This window comes from Athene noctua, chromosome 3, assembly GCF_965140245.1.
Source record: "Athene noctua chromosome 3, bAthNoc1.hap1.1, whole genome shotgun sequence".
Taxonomy (NCBI): domain Eukaryota; kingdom Metazoa; phylum Chordata; class Aves; order Strigiformes; family Strigidae; genus Athene; species Athene noctua.
The window spans coordinates 12927959-12953434 of NC_134039.1; the positions used below are offsets into that span (position 1 = coordinate 12927959).

Genomic DNA, 25476 nt, shown 5'->3' on the forward strand with positions numbered 1-25476 from the left:
TCAAGTCAAAGTAAGTTTATTCATGTGAGATCAGTTTGGACATGATCAGATTGAAAACCTTTCTCCATCTGAGCACCTTGAGAAAATACAGAGAATCAAATAATCCAGACAACAACAACAAAAAAATCCTGAAGTCACAGGCACGCCCCGCTAATTGCGGGTGGCCTCAAAGCACCGCCGCGCACTTACATGCGAGCTGCTGGGCAGCCTGGGCTTGCGGTGCTCCCAACACATCTGACACTTCTCAAGAGGGCACACAACTGTTTACAGGAAACCATTTGTTACAGGGGCCTGCCTCTCCTCCCCCAACCCCTGCGACGTCCCTTTCCCACCCCACCTTTCATCAGAAGCTTATCTGGTGCCCAGACGGCCAGCCAAAAAGCTCAACCAGGTTGGAATTTGAAACCACAGATTCTCAGACACAGTGGCTGGGGCAAACAGTGCCACCATCAATTTTGGAACTAAATTTCAAGGAGTTTTGATTCTATTTGTACAGGGGCTAATGAGTAGCTTGGGATGTGAACACTAACCCCAGGGCATAATTCTGAGAACAGGATGATAGATTGTTGGTCTCCTGCTCTAATTATACAGGCAAAAATTGGAATAGGAATGAGAAGAGACAAGAATAGGATTCAGGTCCCTCATAACTTAATGGCATCATTCTCCCAAACACTGAAAGTTTTTGAAGGGTTAGAAAAAAATGCAAGAATCACCTCCACCAACAAAGACTCTCAAAACCAGAAGTATAAACTGGAGCAACGGAGTTTCACAGTAAGCAAAGCTGTGCACAGAGCCATCACTGCAGACGCAGCAATCGCCAAGCAACCGTTCAATACAGTAAAACTGTAAGGCACTAATAATGTTCTACTCCTTACAATCAACACATGACTAAAAATTGACATTCATAAATTTAAAAAAAAAAATCACTGTACATTTTAAAAAGGCAACTTTTCCCATTAAAAAAGTTTCTGATTTTCATCTCCAAGAATTTTCCTGCCCCTGACTGAGGCACCACTGAATAGCTAAACTGAGCGATCAGAAGTTCTGCTGGTTGACACATACCTATCACAATGAAACATCCCAAGGCATAAGCAGAAAACAATTTGTTGAAAAGTCACTCGATGATCCCATTAACATCACCAATGTCAGAAGTGTCAGTCAGTCACCCTGCTTACCGCAGTACTGCAAAATACTCAAATACCACCATACTAAGTGCAGTCACGTGTTTTTAGCGCTGACTTGCATCTACCTTTCTCTTTAAGATACAACTCGAGCTTTAAAACCCTGGAGCTTGAGGTCCCCTATGCAGCCACAGGCAGAGGAGCACAAGGGAGATGGCAGCACTTGCTCACTGATGCCATTCCATGAGTACGCTTCAGTCCCTGTCTGGAAGCCCATGGCCAAGAGCAGCCAGATCCCTTAAATTCCTTTAATTCCATTCTGGTTCTCCTTTGCTGGAGATGAGCAATTGCCCAGTGAGTATGAAATCAGTGACACCAGCTTCCTTCAGAGGGTCACCTGACAGACCCGTTTGGTCAGTATTGATCAGAGTTCAAATAACAAAGCAGTAGTGAAAGTATTTGTGTCCCATTACTGATCCCCAAAGCCATTCAAGGATCCTTTAGACACAAAGGACCTATTAAGGCTTATTCTGAGATCACAGTAAAGTATTGCACACTATTTGTCTGCTTAAATAGTTAAAAACGGAAATCTCATTTCCCAGAGATTAGCAATATTATTATTATTAAAAAATGCTAAAAACAAATATGGAGGTAACTTCTCCATGTGCATCTACTGGAATATGTGACAGTTAATAGCTAGTGATAGCAGAGGTCTGTCTGTGCAGAGATTTAGCAACAGCATTTTTTTAAACAACCGGACAGCGCAAATTTCAAGTAATTATTTTGGCCCTTTCTAAAAGCTAAAGCGATCGTAAATTTAGATGACCCATGAAATGCACTGTATGATTTCACCGGCACAACGGAGCATCAAAATTCTCTGCAAGACAGCCTCTCCGCCATCAGTTTTAAACAGTCGACCTTTGGACAGGACGTCCAGAAATAAATAAGAAAGGGTATAGCAGTGAGACCACCCAACAGAAGACCCTAGCGTGGCTGCTGACACGGAAGAGCCTGGTGGGCCAGGCCCATCTGCCAGTCCCGTGGATTGTCTAGTGTGGGTCAGCAGCTCCGTGATGTGGGTGGTCTCAGGACGGGTATTTGGTATGTCACTATTGAGCTCCCAAAGGCAGGTCAATCGTCTTGCAGAGCCATTTTGAATTAGTCCAAACCTGGAGGGCGCAAGAAGCATGTCTCCCAGAGTTTTTCTCAGTTCCCGGCTGTCAGGTCTGTACAACAGTCCTTCCAGAGGCAAGCAGAAGTCACTCAGCCAGCGTTCGCAGGCGCCGCTCATGCAGAAGCAATCTGATCTCCCTCACTATTAATGGTGAAATGAACAGGACTGTTGAACTGGTCTGTGAAAAGAAGCACATCCAGGACAATTAGCACAGAGCAACCAGAGCTGCAGCCATCCTGTGCTCCAACGTGCATTCAGGGCCTCCCCAGAAAGATACAGGCTAAGAGAAGTGATGACAAAGTGACACAGCAAATGGAAGAACTGAGCTTGCAGGAAAGCTCATACAATTTCAGCTGTCACGATCATCTTTATAAAAAGAAGATGAGCTCTTCACCTCCTCAGTGGCCTTCCTCCTGGCCACCTCTGCTGGTGGCCTTTTCCCTTGTCAGCACAGATGCAAAGACAATTCCTGGCACTTCTGGCAGGGAAGAACCAGTGAACTATACAGCATTCACCACTGCGGTTCAGGGCCTGAGCTAACTTCTCTCTCAGCAGTATACCAGGGCAAGGCATTTTCATTTTAGTTTCAAGATCCTCATCACTCCTCCCACTAATCTTCAATGGCTAACAAACAAGCAACTTAACTTCAGCTCCCTGAAAATATTAGGAACTACATATCATGGAGATGAAGGAGGCAAAAGTCTTGCCTTGGGCGTCCTTCAGGTGGTATGAGCTTTGAGAAATACATACAGGTTATATACAGGTATTTTGGGGCAAGTATTTTTGTTGCTCTGCCACAGTCTCAGTTCTTGCTGGGCAACGTGACTTTAAAGGATCCAAGATGAACCCAGTTGATTTAGATGCCCTAAGGCAAAGGCACACCACAGACCACTATGAGAAGGCATCAGAGTTCACAGCTGCCGCAGAAATAGATTTCATGTGCAAGACACAATTTTCCGGTTCTCACAAACTTTCTATTGCAAATGGAACTTTGACAAAGGATATTTAAAAAGGTGATTTCTTACCATTAGAATAAAGAAATAGAAAACCCACATCCATCCCAGGTTCTCCTGGATCAAAGACACTAGATACTAAATAGAAAGGGGGGAAAAAAAATTATTCAGACTGGGAAGATAAGCATGACTTTCAGGCATTACTCTCACATTTTCTAGAATTTGTGGGCTGTTAACACTCCATACAGAGCTGATCACAAAACCTTCCAGCTGATCTTTTCCTGTCAGAAGAGATGATTCAGGACAGCAGTCTTTCTGTATAAAACCCACAGTCTCAGCAAAGCAGAGATACCACTCTGAAGCTTTACAGTAACTCGTAGCAGCATAAAGACAAAACTGAACTACAGTTTCAAAAGGTGACAAATTGACTCCGGTGAAAACCATGTTTTTGCATAGAACACTAGGACAGAAGTGGATGTAAGTACTCTCAGAAGAACTAAAAGCTCTAGAATGGCTTATAAATTAGACAGGACACATTTTCAAGAGCTGTGCAACCACTAACTACTTAACCCTTCATCATAGGCAAGACACTTGAGACTACAGTCTGTTCCGAACTGCATCCCAAGTTCAATAGGACTACACAGGCTACAAAAGAAAATGTATTCCATATTAGCAGATTTATATTCTGGTGCTGTACAAGGGCCTCCCTTCTTCACTACTGGGTCTATTAGCACAAAACAGGATTTAAAATTTCTAACATGTTCATTGTACCTTTGATGTTATTCACACACCCCCAGAATCACATCATGGTTGTCTATGTCGAAATAAATGCAATGTTAGAATGGGAGGCAGGTGGTATTTTTCAGAACTAAAGACCCAATTTTGATGATGACGTAAGTTTGAATGGTATGTGTGGGGGAAGACAGAAACACTGTAGACAATGCAAGAACACTGAGTGTAACAGTGCACTTTCAAGATGTCCACAAAGCACTTGTAATTTTCCATGTTTAATGGAGCTAAGCGGCATCTTTCCTACAAAATAGAGACTGAATGATTGTATTTATCAGGCAATCAATGGCAAGTACAAACCCAAATCCCTTTCCAGAAAAGAAACTTGTAGGCCTTGCTTACATCGTTGGTATTCTACCAGCACTAGAGGATGTCTGGAATAGAACTGGCTCCAATCTTTTCCCTAAATCCTCCCCTCCCCAAAGCACCACTGTGTTCTTCCACATAGTTAATGCTGTATTTGAGAAGAAAGAATGTCCCCAGTGGGTACACTGTCAGCTTCCTTTTCTGCAACAGTCTAGTCTTCAGACCTCTGGCAGAGTACTGTAAGGACTATCTAAGCAAGCGGTGCTGGATTTACAAGGTGTAAGAGACATCCATAGATAAAAAGGGGAACCACAAATAAGAGCAAATTACAAATTACTTTACAAACACTGTAACATTCATAATAGGTATTTTAATTTTACTTGGTTATACTGGTAAACTCTTCTGTAAGTAAAAGTCTTGCTATTACCTTTGAACAAAATATCTCAAACAAACTTCAAAATATTTTATTTTCACTCTTTGTGAAGCTGACCTTGACTTGCTTTTGGAGTTCAGGATGTGAAAGTCTCTAAAATTCATTTAAATTATGGAAGTGCCATAACATTAGCACTACGAATACTTAGTTTAGTTCTTAAGTAAACTGCTTCCACTGGAAGCTTAACACACACATGTTCCCTTGGTTTTTTTCTTAAATAAATAATTTCTAAAAAAAACCCTCAATTCACTCACTCTCCCTCTCTCCATGCAACTTTGGATTGAGGAATGTGCTAACATCTCTAATCACAACAGACTCTCTACCTCCTTGCCCAGACCTGTTTTCCTTTGGTAGCCTCACCTGGCCCACTGCAGCACCAATACTGCCAGTTCCATCCACAATTCCCGTGACTGTTGCCAGAGCCTCACTGCTGCCTTTCACCAGATCCTGGCGCCCCAGATCCGCAGAAATTGCAGAACTGATCATGTTAGAAGGGCCTCCGATGAAAAATCCTGGAAGTGGCAAGAAAACAGCCTTGGTGCAAAACCAGCAGGAGAACAGATTCTCAACAGAACATCTTCAAAACACAGATTTTTTTACCATGCAAAGCTCCGGAAAAGGATTAGGTCTAGGGACAGTGATCACAAACTAATTGTAGGTAGAAGTGTACCCTCACAGCTGAAGCACAGTCACACACGGCATACCATGTGTACCTGCAGTATGCACACAGAAATTGCCAACAAGCACATTTTCATCCAACAGCAAAAGTGAGGTAATTAGCTGTGGCACAGTCTGCAAGAAGAGTCAGGACACACCAAACTGCATATGTAAAGCTACTTTTAAACAGCATACATACACAAACCCTCAACACAAAGCAGATTTAGGCCCATTTCTACTCTGGAGTAGTATAACCCCATGCTACTGCCTCAGTCTCCAAGGACTGGTGAAGGAGATGGAAGGGGAAAAAATGCAACAGGACAGAGTTCTTAAGTAGAAGCTTTTGAAATGAAAGGCTCTATTCCTGCAGGCTAATCTTGATTCCATAACACAGCATAGTATGTCTGGTAGCACATAAAGCTTGTGACTCTCACAGTACACAGAGCATTTGGGGTTCTGACAAACATCCTCAGATTTGAGCTGGATCTCATGACTTTGCCATATATACACTTCCTCAGATACCAGATCACTGCTGGGTATTTTGGAATAAAATCTGTCCTCATCATACTGAGCCAGGGCAGACCTCTTTAGTTCCGAGCCATTATTCTATACAGTCTATATTCTATACCTCCCTCTGTAAGTCAGTTTTCCTACAGTTGTATTCCAAAAGTAACAGAAATTGAGCCCCAGCTTCTACTCTTTCTGCAAAACCAGCAGAAATGGCAGCACATGCAAATACAAACACCACCTGAGGCTGGTGTTACTGATTTTTCTGCAGTGTATGGATATATCTACTAACATAACAGTGGCATTTTATCAAATACCTGTAATTGCCATGATCACAGCATTGATAGGTTTGCTGTTTGGAGAACCTGCAAGAGAAAGACAGACGAGGGTAAGTAAAACAAATTAATTTGAGAAAGCCACTTATTTAGGATCAGAAAGAAGCCTGCAAACATCCAGTTTGAACTGCCTGTTCAATTAGCTACATAGCAACAACAATAACCTTCTATTTGGATAAACACTTCTACAGAGATTAGTCTTACTGCAAAGGCATTTAGAGACTAAAGACCCCAAAGTTTCCTGACAGCACTTTACAGCAGAAAAGTCACATTTGCCATTAAAATTTTGTGCCCTGCTTCAGTATCAGATTTGCCTGGCTCTGGGCTCCAGCCCTTGGTATGCCTCTTTCTATCACAGGGCTTGAATTTATCCTCCTTGAAAGCCCATTTGAACAGTAAGAGAATCCTCCCTTTGTCTCTCTGGAGAAGTTAGACTCAACTTAATCTCTCCCACCGTAAAGTATTCAGCACTTGAATCACCCTTCCACTCATTCTGAATTTTCCAAAATCTTTTTTTAAAATACAGAAATTAGATCTGGAGGTAGTAATCCAGCAACTGCTTAAACAATGCTGCACAATAAAGTAAAACACACAAAACCCCATATCCTCACACTCCTCCTTACAAAGCCATGCTTGGATATGTACAGGTTCTGCTTGCCTTTTCAGGAACAGCATCATATTGTCTACATGCAGCTGGCTTTCCACTACAGCTGCTCAGTGCTTTTCAGACACTGTTTTCCTCAATACCTCACTTCCAGGCATCACCTGAATTTCTTACTGCTTCAACTTAGGGCCTGCACACAGTCGAGTTACCATGCGTAAGGCAAATTGCATCCCTCTCTTCACGTATTCTCAGGACATTATTACTCATGTGCAACACACTATGAGCATTAAAAGGTTTCTTGGTCTGGCTGACAAATTTAAATATCACACTGCAGTACCTTTGTATCTTCTGTCTGAGCCTTCTGTATGCGACTGGACAGAAGCACAAGACACATGGATCTCTGGGTGCTCTGCTATCTAGAATAAACTTCAGACTTCATCAGCAATAATTTTATATTTGTTTTCAATTCACTTTCAAAAGTAACGAGCTAGCACAAGAGCCTACAAAACTCCAACAAACCCAATCCTTCCTATTTAATTATTATACCTTATTAATCTTAATTTGAGGCCACCCAAGTAAGACAGCATGCTTCAGAAAGGCACACATTTACTGTTCGTGTCCAGCTCTGGCAGTGATTTCTGTCCACAGATCTCAAGGTACACTACAAAAGCTGGTCTTATCACCCCATTTTGGAGGAAGACATAGAGAAGTGAAATGACATCCCAGTGAGTTAAAGCACTCTGGTACCACAGGACACCACATCTGAAGACACAAAACTGTTATCCTTAGAAGAGCTTCATAGATTTTCACAGAAATGAGATCTGCCTGTCTTCTACTCGGTTTTCCTGACAGACTGCTTTCAATAACCAATCACCAAGAACTATATCTATATAAAAGAGGCAGAAAGTCTTCCATTTCACCACTTAGAGAGGCATAAGTGGCAAAGTCTAATAGCTTCTGCCTCTTCATAGTGTATATATATTCCAGCACAGATCTGTCCCCAGATTCTCTTTCCTCTTACTGTAGGGACACACCTAAGATTTCCCGCTCTGCCAGTTGTGGTGTTGATACAATGATAATACCAACAATTTCACTGACAGTGGAGAAGAATCAGTACCAGAACTCACCAGTACAGGGAAATCCAACCACTCAGCTAATTCTTCTCTACCTCATTAACCAGAGAATAGATTTCTTTCTGTGCAGTGCCACACATCAGGCAAAATAGACCAAAAAGCACCATCCTGATCCAGAAGCAATTTCAAGACCAGAAAACATAATTAGAACAGGCTGTGCTCTATTTCTGAAAAGTACCAAATGAACCTCTTATCACTGTGTAGCAAAAGCATACTCACGGCTGTATCCAAAGAGAGAGCCCACAGCAAAGAGCAGGCTAATTGCTAGCACTGGGGCTCTCTTCTGCAGCACATCAGAAATCAAGCCCTGGATAGTCCCACCTGCAAAAAAAAAAAAAAATCATCATCAGGCTCAAGATGCTAACACCTTGAAGAAAACTCATTTCACTGAGTGTGATGACCTCTTGCCTTCTCATCAATATGCATTCTCATTAAAATCCTGAAAACTAAGTTTCCTGCCCTTCCTGCACCTGACAGACAACAGTAAACTCAAGTGGCTCAGCTCAGAGTAAACTACTCATACTGATTTCCCAGGAATTTATTACTACTTTTTTTTCTGGCACGCAACTAGACAATGCTCTTGCTTTCCCTTTCCTTCCCACATAGGACCATCACAGCTTTAGGATCACAGCTCTAGATGTAAGCTTAACATTGTGGCTGGTTTCTTTAACAGAAAGTACAGGAAAAGGCAATTCTTTTTCACAAGGAAAGCATTAGCACACAGGGGCCTCACACTCCCGGCTGTCTCACCTACTTAGGGTAGGTGCAACTAACTGCAACAAATGCCAGTAGCTGATAAAAATCACCTTATGTATCACTGCGACCTCTGTAGGAACTGCTCTGCTGGTAAAAACTAGAATGTTGAGAAAGTCTAACATAGAAAAGGCCACAGAGGCAAAAAAAATTACTCCGAACAGACCAAAACAAGGATATCTATTCTAGGAAAGCTAACCGTACAAGGTAATAAAGCAAGAAACTGAGCACAGGAGAGTGGAAGTCTAAATACAAATACAATATGTTCTTTATTCTGGAGGAACAGGGTCAGATTTTGCAACCGGCAGAAACAAGTGCAATTACATTTTATTTCTGAACATAACACAGTTGTGCCTGCTCTGCTGACATCTGCGCTGAGTCTGTTCTTAAAAATACAGGACAGAAGGGATAGTACAGAACCCAGTAAGTCCAGATCTAAACTATTCCTCAAGGGTACTTGTCAGAAAGGAAGCAGCAAACAGCAGGGACACCATTTTGTACACAGCGCTTTTCAAGAAGTCCTAGTGAGTAAAGAAAATAGCCCGCTGGGGGTAATGTCCAAGAAGAGATAGTGGCTTTTAAATTATATGTAAACTCTTTAGGGGGCTCACATACTCTGTGTTTTACAAAAAAACCCAACCCAAACAGCCAAGCAGCCACATACATAACTAGACTTTTCATATATTCAGTAAACAGCGAGATCCCACTGAACGTGACTGCTCTGATCTGTCTTTCATTTTCAAACACTATCACAGGGCAAGCGCAGGAAGATGTCATTGACTTGCACACTCACCTATGATTCCTCCCACATCATACCAGATAGACAGCTGGTCAGCTTCTGCTTCTTTCCATCCAAAGTTGTTGCTGAGGTAGAAGGGCAGCCAGAAGAAGAATGAGTAATTCACCAGTTTCAAGCAGGCATAGGCCAAAGAGTACTGGAACAAAGAGAGGGCCAGTAAGCAGTTAGCACTTGAGAAACGCAAACAGCATTCCTGCTTCTTCCCACAAAGCTCTGTATCCAGCTAAAGCTTTCAGGGGGAAGTGCTTTTGCATTTCACATAAGAAGACAGCATTATGAAGGCTTACTGCTGAACATCAAAGGGAACCCAGAAGTACAAACTTCACTGAATGCAATGGGTTAAAACATTTTAGTGCAATCTTGAGAGGAAATGACACCAGGCTTCAAAAAATGAAGGAAATTTAATTCACCTTCTGAAAAGAAGGGAGCCATCCATGTGACATGAAACAAGTTTGAGATTTAGTCATCTGTGCATCACGCTGAGAAAAGTTATGTGAAGTAGTTCCTCTGAGCTTTCTTTTGCTGCTCAGAAGGCTCATCTGCTTATAGCACCAGCAAAGAAACCTTCATTCATAATCCCCAGGCAGGTATTCCAGGACACAAGATGAAAGGTTTGGCCAAAGCTAAGCACATGCTTCCAAACCCAACAGCTGAGACAACCTCCTGCTTTTGGCTGCTGGGCTCAAGTTCTCTTTAGCTAGCAGGAGATCTCCTTCTTTAGAGCTTTCATGTATGTAGAGAAAATTTCTTTTCTGGGATTGCTGGCTCAGCATGCAGAGGGACAAAGCAGACTATTTCAGTAAGGCCTCCTGATAAACACCGACAGGGCAGTTCAAGGAACCCGCATTTGAAAGGTAAACAAGGATGAAGGCAGAAAAAACAACCAGTTAGAATCATAACTTTTGATATATATATGTATACACTTGTCTTTGAATTTCAAAAAGCAGATATTTCTAAATATTGAACTCCACAAAATCATCTCTTATGAATTTATATTATTTTAATAGATATATCCTTTTTAGCTGTATTATTAATGTTTTTTCACTCTTAGAAGACACAAACTAATCTCCAACATATGTGTAAGACAGGGATGTTTGGTAGAGTTCTCCTGCCTCTGCGTGTGAAAAGTGCACTGTACAAAGTGATATTTGTTACAACACCCTTAGAAGCTGTCTACCAGATTGTCTGAGTGATTAAACATTGAATTTCTAGAGGCTCAGGGGAAATCTGTACTAAAACTCTTCCACCATATCACTCAGCAGGAGAAGAGAGGAGCTACAGAAAAAATATGTCAAATAAAGCCTTTGTAGAATCTTGACAAGGCTTTGGAGGTTCTCTCGGTATTTGGTCTGTCATTGATCTGACACAGGCTGGGCGCTGCTCTGGCATCAGATTAAAACACACAGGTGCGCATGTTGCTGGGTTAATACTCAGAAAATGTCCTCAGAATCCCAAGTAAAGAAACAGCAACATCTGTTGTATAGTACCTCCTTATGTTCTGGCTAATGAAAAAGTCACACATCAACTGAGGCAGCGTCCAGGAAGAAATTTTGCCTAAAGGTTCTTTGTCCATCAGCACATTCTTAGCTACATCAAAACCGAGCCATAGTTTATATGGCATTTAGCCATATTATGAAAGAACTCAGGATAGGTATGCTTTATTTTGCCATCCCTCAACCAAGGTCTTCACAACAGAACTGTGGTTATCCAGCACTCTGAACACTGACAATCCACCTGTACCATCTAGATTTTGTGTTGCCTTGACCACAACCATCAACTGCTTTACTCATTAAGGGTGTCTGACAATACTGCCCACTCAATAGCTCCGCTTCGTGATCAAATCCAGACAGTTCACACTGTATTACTGAGCCAGCCATCCCACTCCCTTTCTTGTACTGGTTCTAGCATTCTGTGTCAGTGGCCTGTGTGCCCCCTGAAAGTTAACATTGTTTTTTCATGGCAGGTTATTTTTTCAGCTGAACCAAATCCATGAATTGGACAATTCTGCTGATGCAGAAATACAAGTTCTCACACAAGGGACAGGATGAGGATATGGGGAAACTGCATCACCAAGCCTTGTTTCCAGTTGTTTTTTAAAAACACACCTACGTTGCCACATTTTACATCATGCTAATTAAGGCTTTTCAGGCCCCCTTTCTGTTTTAAGACAACTAAAAAAACCCCTAAACCCCAATATCAATGCCACAGAGTTCTGTCTGATGTTCAACTAGCAGCAAGAACCCCATTCTTCAGGGCAGTGCAGCTACCTTACCAAGAAAGCATCCTACAGCTACCTTTGCTCACTCAGCAGCAAAAAGGGCAGGATCTCTGCTGCCCTTAGTTAGCTCATTACATTCACTAAATGAAGCAGGAGTCTGATGGGAAGAGCAACATGCAGCCACATACCCAGACAGTATTATGATCCATGTGCACAAATATAACAGTCCCAACCCCAAAGTTTTAACAGCATAAGAAGTCAGACGTTGATAACTACAACACATGGTCAACACATTAACAATGATGTCAATAAATGCTGACAACACAAAGAGTCAGCTTTATGTTTAACAGCGTAAGTCAGATCTCACTCAGGAATCTGTGTCCTCACCAGTACTACACCCGGAAGGCAACAAGCCTGGAAAAAGCCAATAGCCCTTGGCTGGTCGTCAGTGTCAGTTGCTTGAATAGAGTAATTCCGGTCATCATCATCTGCATCATCATTGCCCATTAAAGGTCTGTTGGCATCTTCTTCCACACTGCCATCTTCATCTGCTCCAAGCTCAGGGAGGCCTAAATTTTACAAGGGATATGCATCAGAAGACACAGACCACAGCCTGTTCACCCTCTCCCCACTCTAAAACTACACTCGCTTCTTTTAAGCAGTTCTCCCTTCTAGCAGGTCCCTTGCTCTCCCATACCTCCATCCTCCTTTGGCTTAGAAACTCTTCTAGATGGTGTTCTGCAGTGTCGCCAGTTTCTACCCTTTGTCTTCTAGTGCTCTTGAAAGTATTCTGTCTGATCCTGGCGTCGGCTTTGTCTGTTCTGAGTGTCTGGCCATTAGGTGGAAGACACAACAAATTAGTGCATTTCCCCCGTATTTAGTGGTTGGGGTCCTTGGACCTGGCTCCTGGGTTACCACTTCCCTTGAGCGTGGAAGCTGAGTGTACCAGCAACTACTCAGACAGTTGCTGCCTGTTAACGCCTCTGCTGGAAAGCACTGTGCTTTCTGGGCTGCTGAGTGCTCTTACGAGCGCTCTTTATGATAGCTTTAGTGCTACCAACTTTATAGCCTTTGTAGGCACCTGGGAAACCTCCTCCGTGGCCCTGTCAAAGCCCCAAAGTTCTTCTGTTTTCCTGTTACGCTTTGGCTTGCCTAACATCTTCTCAAAGAAGGACCATATCCAACCCGAGAGCTATTTAACCAGCTGCAGGAGGCCTGAAGATGAAAAGTACTTTCCGTTCCCACTGCACAGTTAAGGCTTGCCATAGTTTTCTCCTATGATAGCCAGTTATCAGTTTGCCTACTGTTTCTTAAAAAAAAAAATATTGATTTTTAGGTGAAGGAAAACTGATAATTAGGCACATCCTAATGTAACATTAGAGCCAGGCTGTTTAATTTTGCTTTAAAAACTATCCAGATCCTATACACATGATGCAGGTGTGGCATTTAGTGTGATCTTGGTCAGTAAAGGATTTGCTCCATTAAATACACTAAAGTGCAACAGCATTTTGTAAGAGCCCTGAGGATAAGTGCTGTCAGAATGAGCAGTACTTTCAGTACTACATGGAAAGCTGCAGATCTGCTTTCCACAAAGGGACTGAAACGCTACAGCCCTCTTCTACTTACCCACTTCCTTTGGTGATGTCAGGAGCCCGAAGAAGACAATGACTCCTCCAGCAAACTGTACTGAGGCGGTCACCAAGAAAGCATACTGAAGATAAAGAAATAGAAGATTATTTTTTAAAAACACTTTCAGTCACATAGACTTCCCTGATTAACGAGGGTTTCTTTACATTCCAACCTTGTCAGCGAGTAAACACAGCCACAACCACCCAGACTACAACCATAAAACTTGGAAACAAGTCATCTCTGCATCTCCTGAACAGACTTTGTTCTATCTAGGCTGAAAGACCACACTGAAACAGCTGTTTTAGTGTACTGAGGCAACTGCAGTGAGGAAGGAGCTCACCCAACACAACCACAGATCCATCTATATTGGAAGGGACTGCTCAAAGAAGGGTCAAACACTAAATTCAGACCAGGTTGTTCAGGGCTTTGTTCAATCAGGTCTTGAAATTTTCCAAAGACAGATCCTTCAGGCTTTGCCTCCTGCTCCCAGTGCTTAACTAACTTCACAGTGAAATATTTTTCCAAACATTCAGTTGGAACCATTCCTGCTTCACTTTACACCAAACGCTTTTTAGCTCTCTCACTGTGCAACCCAGGAAAGAGCCTGGCTCTGACTTCTCAGCAATCTTCTCACTGACTTTGGAAGGCTTCTATTTGGTACCCTAAGCCTCCTTGTCTCCAGAGTGACAAGGCCAGCTCTGTTAGCCTGTCCTCTTAGGTCACGCGCTGCAAGATGTGCTGGTTCACTTACACTCCCTGTATTCAATTGCCTGCCTGTTGCACTGCAACAACATAGCGCGTGTGCCTGGCCTCTTCCCAGTCACAGAAGCTGTGCCTTCACGCCTGTCAGAGCCTCACCACTCTTCAGCAGCAGCAGTGACTTCAGTTAAGTGATGGATGACTCTGAAGAGCACTTTAAGCCACCCAAATCAGAAGAGGGTATACTATGACACCAAGGCTCTTCAATAACATCAGTTCCATTTACACAGAAGCCTCAGGCTCATTTCTCCCAACTTGGAAGGGTCAGGAAAGGAATACCCTTTCTCTTCTGCCTACTACTTGCTACCACAGAATTCAGGAAGGTGAAACCGGACACTCTGAGCCTGTTATCTCTCAGAGACAGGACAAGAAACTAGTCTCTCATAACCCAATCAGACATGCAGTCCTAGCTACAAGCCAGACAACAATACCTACCTCATAGCCATATTTGAGAACACAGGAGGCAAGGAATGCCCCAAGGATATTTCCCACAGATGCACAGGCACTCCAGAGTCCAAACACAAAACCTCTCCTGCAGAAGGGGAAGAAAATTTGAAAAAGGCAATGTGGGAAGAGGTGACATTAGGAGCAAGACAAAGATAGAACATTTGCGTGAACTTTAACTTATGAATAAAATTACGGCATTCTCCCAGTCCACTTCAAAGAGACTCAAAGGTCACTTGAAACACAGAATAAATTGGGGGTAGTAAATAGATAGTCAAGGAATGTTCTATGTGTTACAGCAGAGGTGAGCTGGCAACAAGGGGTTAAAAGCTATGGCTAGAGCTCACCTGCAATACCCCAAAGTGACAGAGTTGAACCTACAATGAGTCAGTTTCTATTCAGTTTCTTCAGTGGTAAGTAGACAGAAACAGGTTTTCCAGTGGCATGAAAATTCAAATTCAGCCACTCTGCACTACAGGACTTTTGAAGTCTGAACCTGTGTCTTTAACACACACAGCTGTGTTCACATCAAACTGTTCTGTGGCTCCAGGAGGAAAAAAACAAAACAAACCAAAACCAAGAGAGATCATAGTAACAAGTAAGGCATATTTCATCCCTCATAACTTTAATTCTGACCTAAACACTTCACCTTATTGGTTTGAGACTTTCAGCTCAATCTGCAACCCAGCACGTCAGGTAAGTGAGTCACTGAAGAAAACTCAGCTTACCCAGCTTTTCCAAACCAATTGCCCATGACAGCAACCACACAGGGCCAACCAGTAGACTGCAGCAAGCCATTCACAACCCAGAGACAGCAGTAGAACCACTTGTTGTAGAAATGCAACCATTCTGTGAGTGTGCCAAAGAAGAATACCTAGAGAGGAGGGGGAAAAAAAAAAGCAACAACCAAACAGAGGAGAAACCCTGAGGCTACAACTGAAAGCCAGGCATGAGTGAGGTCTTAAAAAAACAACATTTCAGGAAGGATGTCCCCCACGGGGGCCAGGCCAGAGGCAAGCCTGGCATTGTTTAAGGAACAGCTGAGAGCTAACAGCACCCTCTGCTGAGCCAGCTCAGCACTGACTCCAGAGCGCCAACAACCCCAGAGACAAATGGGCTGTCATGGCACTTGCACTCGAAAAGACTTTTATCTTCGTTAACAGCACAGTTATAACAGGAGAGGAAAAGAACGAGACAAATACTTTCAGTAACAACACTAAAAATACAGTAGCATCTTGATGTGCTATTGTACTGACATCCAAATCCACAAGGCTCTATGCAAACATGAAACCCTCACTAGTCATTTCTCTTAGCAAAATTTAACATAAATACTACAGCCAGGTCTCAAATTACTAAGAGCCAAAATAAACACACTTAGTGGCACGCTGTGCTTGATGCATGTTTGTGGACATGTGTCTGCAGAACGCAACAGACCATAGAGGGGTTTGTAGCCTCTGGGTAAATCAAAAGCACTCCAGATTTCACCACTACTTTAATAAGCAGAAAACCACAATGAGATAAAATTGATTCACACTTATCTGCAGTGGCTTGAACCTGCAGAACCCTTTTATTTTAAGCAGACTTTCTTTTTTGACACAAGCCCTCCCAGCAATTACAAAACAAGCAAATGAACGCTTAGCATGGTGAGCACGTCCTTTAAAGACAAGAGCAAAGACTGCGTTTCTGGAAGGAAAAGCCTGGATAACAACATATGTGGGCTGGGAGAACAGTTATAATACAAAACAGTCCCAAAGAGTCCAAATACACCAATCTTGTACAAAAGCTGTTCATCAAGTCTCTAGACAATGCCTCAAACTTAGGAATTTCCTTCTGACACAGTATCCATAAATAGATATTTCAGGAAGAGGCGAGTCATCTAGTGTAGCTCTATGCTTTACACAATGCAGTAAGTGCATCCCAGACAAAGTCTTACATGCAGACCTTTGAGACCACTGATGTACAGCTACAGCTCATGGGCAGATTCACACAGAAACAGAGTCTCTTCTCCCCTAAAGTAAAACCCTACACAGAAACCCTAAGAGATTTCTAAATCATACTAGTATGTCCTGACTTACCACCAGAGCAGAGGAACACATGCCAAAAGACAAAACCCAGCGTAAATTCAGGCGATCCCCAACTATGCCACTGACAAAGAGACCCTAAGAACAAAACACAGCATTAAATGAAGCCACAAGACTTGCATCCGTTATCTGCAAGAATTAAAATGACGTAGAAGGGTCAAGCTGATCCAAACTTTGTCGTTATAGCAACTCAGTTGATTCTAACCACTTCTGCCACCAAAGAAACCCTGCTCATAGCTGTTGACTAAATTTTTTATTTTTAACAAATTCAGCTGAGAACTCTTGCAGAGATGGAAATAGCCCTTCCACCCACTGGTGACAGAGGTGTAAGAAATTCTTAAGTGATATTATCTCTCTTGCATTTATTAACCAGCATCTTCACATGGGTGACAGACATGGGCAGAATTAACAGAAATTGAAGAAAAAAAAAAAATCTGCTCCTGAACAAAGCTTTTTAACCACATTAGTGCTAGGCAAGTCCAGGAAGATGATCCTGTTCATCTCCCTCCAAATGTGAGTGTGATCACCCCAGTAAGATTCAAACAAAGCTTAGCAATTTTGGGTTAATTTTACTCACCATAGCATAGGAAAACAAAAAGATAGTGTCCAATGTTCCCAAGAATAGAGTTGCTTCTTCTGCATTTGGAAATAAATGACTGCTGTTCCAGAGCTATAGAGAGAAAATGTGAACAGGTAAACAGGGAGAGGCACAGCTCATTCTACTCTTTTCAATACAAACTCCAACTCCAAAGCAGAACAGCATCTGGCCCCAACAACCTCCCGTTCTTCCAACACTTTGTCAAATCAAGAAAAATTCTGACATTATCTACTGTAGAAAATGTCCACTGCCACTTCACTTCTAAAGGGCAAGCAAACCAGAAGTGAGAAACGCTCCTTCCACCTGGATCAAGACAAATAACTGTCAAAACAAACCCTACTTCTAACAAGCATGCAACTGTTAGACAGCTTCTTACACAGAAACACTGATGAGCATCTTAATGAATAATACAATAAAGGCATATTCTGTTTTATGTGCAGTCTCTCTTCTGTACTTATCTTGCTGTCTTCACTATATGAATAATTCCCTTAAAGTATTTGTGGCAGCAACCATAATAAGAAATGACAGACCACAAACAGAAAGGAAAGAACAGAAAAGAAACAAAGGTAAGAAACAGACTGGTTGGAAACTATTTACAATGAACTCAAGTCACTAATGTTATTTTGTGTGCTTACCCCGAGTTTCATTTTACTTTCAATACGATCAAAAGAAAGGAAAAATACTCAGTTGTCCCCAAACTGAGATTAGTGACAACAGCTGAAAACAGCAAGCTTTGAGAATGACTTGAAGAACAAATAAAGTTAATCAGAAAAAAGTTTTCTTCCCTCCCCACTACATCCCCATTACAAAAAACCTCACAAATAAATCCAATCTAAACCTGACCTGTGGATAGACCTAACTGTTTTGCTGATCAGGGATACCAATTAAACTCAGACATCAGAGTGAAAAGAGAAGGCGTATTTTACTAGAAATAATTAAATAATAGAATAAACCAGAAAACATACAGTAAGAAAAGACAGAACAGTGCACTTAAACAAATAGGAAAATACAGGGTAATGCATCAAATCATCACTACCCGAGAGAGAGAATAGTGGTTAAGAAAGATCCATCACCACTTGCATACGTTACCATCACCCAGCCCCGCAGTGGCTGGGCAGCCCCGGTCACAGCGAGGGTTTGCAGAGCCTGTCCCTGCAAGTGGGAAATCCTACGTGGTGCGTCCACCCATAGCTGAGGCTGCCAAAGTCGCTGTGAGCGGGTCCAGCCTTATATACCCAAAAATCAGCAAGCCAGAACAGCTGGCACCTTTGTTTTAAGCGGAAATATCTGGTTTCCATCTCACATTAGGTTCCCCCAGAGCCCGGCCAGGGCTCAAGGGAGAAGCTAAGGGAGTTTTTCTGCTTATCTGATTGGATTAGGTGCAAGTTCCTACATCAGGCCTTGGGGACAGACACCTGCCTCCATGACTCTGTTATTCTATTCACATACAAAGGAAGGGAAGGATACATTCCAGATAGCTACATCCTCCATACATATTTCATTAGTGATTACATACTGAGTTGACTGTTTCAGTTCAGGGCCTGTTGTTCAGGCTCCAACACTTCCACCTTTTACATCAGAATAGGTGGTTTATTATAACTTAGTATAATCCCTGTTAGCACAACGGTTATCAGTTATAAGATATACAGGATTCATCTATAGGTCAACTCTGGAATGGGCTGATTGTCCAAGCCTTAGCACTTCACTAACTCAAATATCATCAGTTGTAGTTTGATTCTACCAGACCAGAAGAACATCCTGTACAGACAACACTAACTACACATCCACTTAGCTGAAAAGATGTAACATTGGTAAGGCCTATCAACACCGCTTCTGCTTAAGTCTCATGTGTCCAAGAAAACTAATAAATCTCTCGAAAAATACTTTTTGCCACTTGAGGCCACCAATACCTACTTACACCGGTAGCTTTCAACTTTCAACCAGAGATCCCTGGAGGTTCACAAGCTATTAAGAGTCTTAGAAAGATAAAAGAATCACATCTTTCGTCACTAGGCTTTAATTCATTGAACAACCTCCACAGAACTCACAAATCTTTAAAGGCTGAAAAGTACAGATCCAAGATGCCCTTCTAATAAACTCTTAATAGGGCCTATCCACAAAACAATTGCAAAACATTTTGTTATACTTTAAAAAATAGTTTTAAGTATAAAGAACAGCTGCAGTTAAAAGATATACCAAAGTTCAAAACTGAGAGCACATAAGTGACTTCTCTATTCACGTCCTTGATCTGTTCTATCAATTTCTCAAAACACATTTTACTGTTAACTCATGTAACCTAAGCTGATACCAAAAGGACCATTTTCCTTGATCAGACACATACACCTCAGCATCCAGCAAACACTAAATCATCTCTATTAAAAAAAAAAGATCAAAACAGCTTCCAAAATAAACTAGTAGTTTGAATGTCAGTTAAGGAACTAAATATAAACACCTTGTAGTTCATTTCAGCATCCTTGAGATGCTCGGTCTTTTTTGCCATATTATAAAATCCTGTACACATTACAGGCCCAGTTTACTGTTGGCACTTATCACTAAAAGTCAGCATTTATCATCCCTCAGTCAAACATTCAAATAACCAATGATTTCTAATGCAGGTAACACCCAAGCAACTCCCCACTCTAATAGATCTCATGACCTGTGACCAAGATGTTAATGTAAGATTTCTTCTACTTCTCAAAAGCACTGGGACAAGCCACTGCTAAAAACAAGCAAGACCCTGAAAGAACTATGGGTAGGAGACAAGATGTAGGTCCTGTATTCCGATTTGTGAGGTGCAAGCAGTATACAACTTCCTTTCCTGCAAGCAAACGCTGCCAAAACTCCCACCACTTTCACTGAAGCTAGGATTTTAGACAATGTGTACTGGATGTTCAGCATTTTTGAAGAACAGACCTTTTAGATGCAAGACAATTTAGATGCAGCATCAATTTAGAATAAGCAGTTAGCACTTCCAGATAGCTTTCTTCTCTCCTACTTTGGCTATCCTTCTAACAGGGTGGCAGCAGCAGCACCACCACAGAAAGTCACAGCCAGGGTTTTACAGATATCTCTGTAAACCCATTAATTGCTCTTGTTTATCACCTCTGACACATCACAGGTAGGGTCCCTCTTTCCCCCCTCTCCATGTTGCTGGCTACTACAGAGACTCCCCTGGGGTTCCCATTTCCATTGGAAGACTGTAACTTCTTGAGAAGTTTCTCTCTGGGGACGACTAGGAAAGATTTCACCATTCCCTGATCATCGAGAAAATTACAATTCAGACACCTGAAGTTCCCACTCGCATTCTGATGGACACTTCAAGGCGCCTCTTCAGCACCGCAAGTTCAGCATACTGGAAGTTACCCATCTTTCTTTGCCCTTGCCTATCCCTTGTGTCCTTACCTCATATGGCCGGAGCTCAGGGGCTGTGCTGTTTAGGCAGGAAGGAGTCCATTGGCTGGAAATGCTGACTTTGACATTACTGAAAGTCTTCCTGGAAGCATGGAGCAGGGAATAACTGCCAGAAAACACACAGGGACAGGTTGGCCAAACCTTCTCTGGAGGTCAGGTGGGGAAGGGTGAGACTCAAAATGCAGACACATGCTGTCTAAGCAAGGGGCACAGCAGAGGACTGGCAGCTTTGGAGATAGTTGTCAGCAGTGCAAACCCCCAAATTATGGGCAGACACACTGGTTTTAGTGGGGAGTTGTGAAACAGGGTCTTGACTGGAAAGGATTTCCTCTTATTTTCAAAAGAGGTGACTGTGCAACAACAATTAGGTACCTCAGGAAAAATAATAAAGAGAAAAGAGAAGATGCTCATCTGGCTAACCACCATTACAAGTGGTCTTCCAGAGACAGCTTAGGTATGACTGGTTGTATTGCAGTGGAGATCAAAGGATACCAGCAAGGTGAAGTTTGTAAGGAGAGGCTGTATGGTATTCCAGCTGTTGTCAGTGCAACAGACAAATCTAGTAGACCTTCAGAACTGAAGCAGTGACCTCTGTTCGGGAGGCCTGTCCACTCTCTGCAGACAGCACTTTCAGGAGAGGACCTCAGAAGCAATGACAGCATGCTCCACCAGTCAGAACAGGCATTAGAGTTGTGAGCACCAGGGTTTGCTTCCTTCCACGTATCAGCTAGCTCCTCCCCAGGTCCACCCACATTCCCCCTTCTGCCACAAACTGCTGCCAGCTTGGCACACTCAGCCTCACCTTTGGTGTGAGCCCTGTCTGTGGTTGGATTCCTCAGGGCATAGCACACTTAGCTCCACCACTGCCTGACTCCCAGACCAATTGGTACTACCAGCTTCTGTTTTCAAGGCTTACAGCTAAAAGTTAAGACTATTTCCCTACCTTCATTCCTGTTCTTTGGGCATGCCCTCACCTCCCTGAATTTAGTGCAATGAACACCTCTTTGTGCAGAGATACTCTCAACCTACCTGAAGAAGGTCAGCAGGAAGACAACAATATGATGGTGGGTGCAATGGGACACAAGGCCTCTGCTTGCAGGCTGCCTCCATAAGCTTCCAGGCAAAGCCATCCTCTCGGCAGCCCCACCCCTGCTCCCGCCCTTGGCCACAAAGGCTGGATGGTGCTTAGGTCATTTTTCTTCTCACTTAAAACAGAAGAAAGCGGGAAGGAAGGAAAAAAGAAAATATATTTGAATTAAAACTTATGTATAAAATATAGATGTGTTCTCCAAACAGCTGGAATTCAGCAGGAACAACTCTATGCCATTCCTTCCCAATTTGTTTCACATCACTACCCATTTAACCACCTGTACATTCCTTGATACCTTCTATGCCCAGAAATGTTTTTTCTCCCATTTGTTCCCCTCCTAGCAGACACCTCTTCAGTGCCCATCACCAAAGAGGTTTCCCCAGGATCTACCAACTCCCACCATTGCCATGTTAAAGACCATTCTGCACTATAGAGTGGCCATAATAAACTAACTTTCCACTGCTACCTGGCTGGCTAGATACTGGTGAATAAGTCAAGAGAGCAGCATTTGGTTACTGGTGGGGAATGGTTTTGGATCTAACTGCCTCTAATATGCTGTTGAAAGAACATAGCCAAGAGCGGACTTGCACAGCAAGAAAAAGGAAAGTAACTGTGAGGACAGTGCTGAAATCCAACAGCTAGACTCCCTGCCTATTCATTCTCAAGCTCTACATTATAGCTCCATCTGTCACTAACTTGTTAATACAGCATGTGGCAAGTCATACTTTCCTATTCCTACCAGTAGGGCATGAGGGACACCTGCCTAAACTTCCAGATACCAAATATTATCAGTACTGAGGAAAGGCTATGAAGGACACACAGTTTCTTAGTGCTGGCTCATGCCACACTACTCCACTCCTTTGGTTGTGCTGGCGTGACTGAGGGGCTGTTTCTGCAAACCAAGTCTGAGAAACGACTCCACTGGGCAGCAAGGTGGTGAATCTCTCTCCACGCCTCCCTGTTGTTTTCTTGGCAGAGATCTTTTCAGGCAGATTTCCCTGTCACGGCTCACAAAGCAGCTACACAAACACCTGCATCTGTGCAACAGAGAGCAGTGCAGAGGAAGGTATGCTGTATACTGATATCGCTGCTGAAGGCAGAACTTGATTCTGTTCACTAGTTGGCTTATGACAGCTAGACAAATCAGTTGGTGGGAACTGCATTTTCAGAAAACATGCAAAAATCACACACATTCTATATGCTGAGGAGAGGTAAAATAATGCATCACCCCTGTTCCCCCAAAGAATCAGAGATGAAATAAGATGAAACATAATGTCTGTGTGTTCCACAGGTGCTTTTAGTAACAATTTGTAAATCTGACAGAAGACTTTTCAAGTTCAGCTTCATAACCTCACTCAGAGAAACGAAAAGTCATTGCCCAGATTCTCTCTCACCTGAATTTCTGCTGCTGAAAAACCTGTATTTCACAGAGACTTTCTGCTCTTCCTTCCACTAACTCTTAAAGATTCCACCAAGACAACCTTCATTGTAAGAAGCCTGCCTTTCCCATTCTCTCAATGATGATGCATGCCTGACTAGATACCAGCTACTACTGGGTACATTAACCATCATGGAAACTGAGGCCACATCTGACCTCCAAAACAGAGCATGGCATCAAAATCCCCTGTGTAATATGGATCCAGCTATTACGCCTTTGACACTGGAGTCAGATTTATCCTAAACCACACTTGAATGCCTCCATTCTCATCCAGGACAAACACAGCAAGTCTATACAAGATCCAAGACCATCTCTGTCTACGCAGCCCAGGTGCATTTGAGCCACACTCCCATTGCTCCAGCTAGCACAGACCACCCAGGTGTGCCAGCACCTTCTTGTAGGGACATGCTTCTAGGCTGACTGGGTTGACACAGATGCAAAAAAAGCACCTACAGCTGGAGCTGCAGGAAGGCAAGGCTAGCCCTGGCAACTGCACAAGTTATCTGGATACTAGCTCTACTTAAGGTCCCAGACCATTTCTCAATGTCAGTGAATGAAAACTCAGCACCCTCACAAGTACCACATGGTGCTACTCCCTTTAAGGCAGCAGTAAAATTGCTTAGGGCTGCCCCTGCACATGCAGCATAGAGAAAGGTACCCAAGGCATTCCAATTTCCCAGCACCACGGTCCTTACAGGCCTGTCAACCACCGGGCCTGTTGGTCAAACACAAGAGTTCATTCTCGTTCCTTGCCCTCCGCTCCCCTCCCACCAGGCAACAGCAGGTAACAGAGCTCTCCTGAGGAATGCAAAACACTGCCAGTTGTGCAACGCTGTGGGGAAAAGTTCCTTCCTCGGGTAATCAGTTTGAAGCCCAAAGCACAAGATTTACTACTTGCTTCATGTCAGCATATACAAATATAGATCTTATTTGTCCAAGATACCAAGTCTTTTTAAAGCTAAGCCCTTGTTGTGACCTTAAAGTCACCCATTTTTTTTTATGGCACTTACTACAGAAATCATCTATTCCTCAGAGCTTTTCAATCTCAGCAGTTTTTTTAGAAGACCTGGCACAGGATGACACTTTTTGCTGGTTTACAGTATAGAGATGACTATGAAAGACTTTGTTTTCCTTTTTTTTCTTTCTTCAGCCTGTCCTTTTTACATTCAAAACGGGTATTTTCCTTAGGCTAAACTAAGAGTTTATCCTTTGAAATTTGTCACCTGATAATACCACGTTAAATTGCTAGTGGAGGGGGAGCAAAAAACTAGGAGGCACAAAACCCCCACAGAACTCAAGGCAGTGAAGCACAAGCCTTTAAGAAAGGAAGAGGAGGGCTCCTACGGCGTTAGACTGCCTTGTCTGCTTGTTTAGCTCTATTTACCCTCAGCTAATGGGTATTTTGAATAAGCTTTTGTTAAGCTTTGCACATTCTCCCTTATCCCTGCACTTAAGGTCAAAACAAAAAACCTAAAGTTCAAAATTTCCTTAATACCACCCTGCCGTCCTCCAAAGCCGGCAGGAAAGCCCAGGGCTTAACATTCCTGGGGCTTCCAAAGTGCGAAACCAACGAACTTATTTTAAACAAACAAACAAACAAAAAAAAAAAACCAACAGACACCACACTTTTTCATGGCAAGGAAAGAGGCACAGGCCTACGCGGGGCCCCCGCCCCCCCGCCGGCCGCCGCCCGGGAGCAGGAGCGGCGCCTCCGCGCACCGAGCCCATCCGAGCCCGGTCCCGCCGGCTGCGGGGCCCGCAGCCTGGCAGCCCCCCGCCCCGCCGTGGCTACGCGGCTTCAGCGGGGGGGCCCAGGCCCGAGCGGCGCGGCCCGGCCCGGCGCCCAGGCCGCGCTCCCGCCGCCGGGCTCGGCTCACCTGAGGCCGGCTCCGCACGCAGCCCCGCGGCGCGGCACTGCGCGGCGCGGCGGGGCCCGGCTCCCCCGCTGAAGCGCCGAGGCGGGCGATGAGGGCGCGGGTCTCTCCCCTCAGCGAGCCCCCCCAGCTCCCGGCGCAGGTAGCCCGGCGGCCACGTCCTCGGCGGAGCGGAGCGGAGCGGGGCGGGGCGGGGCGGGGAGCGGAGCCGAGCCGAGCCGAGCCGAGCCGAGCCGAGCCGAGCCGAGCCGAGCCGAGCCGGACAGGCAGCGGCAGGGCGCGCACCGGCTCCGCCACAACCACTAGCCCCGCACGGCCATAAAACCGCGCCGCGCCCCCTTGCCGCCCCCGCGTACCGGGCCCGGTGGCC

The 25476-nt window shown here is 43.7% G+C and overlaps 1 protein-coding gene across 1 annotated transcript; it reads right to left on the minus strand.

Annotated features, from left to right (window-relative positions):
* Positions 1-25461, minus strand: SLC37A3 (solute carrier family 37 member 3). The gene is made up of 15 exons (XM_074901998.1): positions 25110-25461; positions 21734-21909; positions 20696-20810; positions 17273-17365; positions 16690-16773; positions 15343-15488; positions 14606-14702; positions 13409-13493; positions 12170-12351; positions 9559-9700; positions 8232-8333; positions 6258-6305; positions 5137-5288; positions 3321-3386; positions 1-2473 (listed from the first exon to the last, which is right to left on the minus strand). The coding sequence occupies exons 2-15, from the start codon at positions 21832-21834 to the stop codon at positions 2381-2383; spliced, it is 1506 nt and encodes a 501-aa protein (XP_074758099.1). The 5' UTR covers positions 21835-21909; positions 25110-25461; the 3' UTR covers positions 1-2380.
* Between the last annotated feature and the right edge of the window lie 15 nt (positions 25462-25476).